This window comes from Cucurbita pepo, unplaced genomic scaffold (genome assembly GCF_002806865.2).
Source record: "Cucurbita pepo subsp. pepo cultivar mu-cu-16 unplaced genomic scaffold, ASM280686v2 Cp4.1_scaffold001514, whole genome shotgun sequence".
In the NCBI taxonomy this organism is placed as follows: Eukaryota; Viridiplantae; Streptophyta; class Magnoliopsida; order Cucurbitales; family Cucurbitaceae; genus Cucurbita; species Cucurbita pepo.
The window spans coordinates 1-1399 of NW_019647671.1; the positions used below are offsets into that span (position 1 = coordinate 1).

General features: G+C 39.5%; 1 protein-coding gene across 1 annotated transcript; it reads right to left on the reverse strand.

The window, feature by feature from the left end:
• Positions 1 to 11: 11 nt before the first annotated feature.
• LOC111786349 (probable prolyl 4-hydroxylase 10) lies at positions 12 to 1051 on the reverse strand. Its single transcript, XM_023666651.1, has 3 exons — positions 902 to 1051; positions 632 to 819; positions 12 to 533 (listed from the first exon to the last, which is right to left on the reverse strand). The coding sequence occupies exons 1-3, from the start codon at positions 922 to 924 to the stop codon at positions 466 to 468; spliced, it is 279 nt and encodes a 92-aa protein (XP_023522419.1). The 5' UTR covers positions 925 to 1051; the 3' UTR covers positions 12 to 465.
• Positions 1052 to 1399: the final 348 nt, after the last annotated feature.

A 1399-nucleotide genomic window follows, 5' to 3' on the forward strand; every position in this document is an offset into this window, starting at 1 on the left:
AGAGGACAATATCTGCTAGAGGTGGATCTGGGCCGTTACAATAAGTAGGTAAAGTGATCATGTCACAAAGGACGCAGGAAAATATCAAGGCCATTAGCTGAAAAAGAATTGAAGTTACATCCTATGTCAATGACTCAATCGTAAAAACTTCAAAATTAAGCATGCTTAGTTTAGAACAATTCTACGTTGGATGATGACCTCTTAGGATTTTTCTGAAGAAGCATACGAGTGAAAACAAAATACGTTGAAAGAACCCATGTGGGTTTATGAGGATAGTCTTTCACTCTTTCACTCTTAGAAACGATAACAAGTAGGTAAAGTGATCATGTCATAGGGGACGCAGGAAAATATCGAAACCAGCAGGTGCCAAATCTTAATCTGAGTCCTAAGTATATGTGTGTGCGCGTGCACGTGTGAATAATCTATACACAATTATTAAGAAGATATACAGCAGTTACCTTTGAATTAGTATTCATTAACACGCATCCACTTTGTACATGACCATTTGTTCCCTCTTATGACAGGGCAAGCACCTACATATCACAAGAATGTCAAATTAATTCTACTTCACCATCCTTGAGCAAAGGCATATATATTGTTCATTAGAATTGGTGCAGGAGATATCACTAACCATGCAAACTTGTAGGATCTACGGTATTATCAGGCCTCATGCTCCAGAACAATAATGCATCACCCATCTTTGGTTTTACAGAGAGTCCACCTTTACCACATTCAGACAGTTCATTCCACCCAGGCAACGAGCTGAAGTTGCCTTCGGCTGCTGGGAACACCGTCTCGCCCCCTTCTTCGACGTCTGACCTGCATTCGTATCGGTTATAGTTTTAGAGAGAGAAGTAGAGAAGGGAAGATGAGTTTGAGAGATGTCTAAGTTGAATCTTACAGATACATGAGAAGGGTGGCCATTCTTTGGCCTCCTTGTTTGATGTTGAACTCATCTGCAAAGTAATCATGGTGAGCATCATACTTCTGCCCGACTTCATAGTGCAGAATTTGAAGTGCTTCTCCATGCTCTGTTTGGAATAGTGAATATCAACATTAATACCAAAATGTATTGAGACCAAGAATGTCAGTGATGTCTACAAAGTATCAACAAGCAAATGAATAGTGTTCACCAAAGCCCTGATTGGTTTGGGCCTCAAAACTAGAATGGAAAACAAACCCACATTCTCTATGCTCGGTTGAATTCGTGAATATCGATAGTAATACCAAAATGAACTAAGACAAAGAATGTTACTAACATCAACCAAGCATCAACAAGCAAATGTGTGAATCACACATCGATTGGAGAGGGGAACAAAACATTCTTTATAAGGGTGTGGAAACCTCCCCATAGCAGACGCATTTTAAAAATCTTGAGGAAAAGTCTGAAAGAAAAACT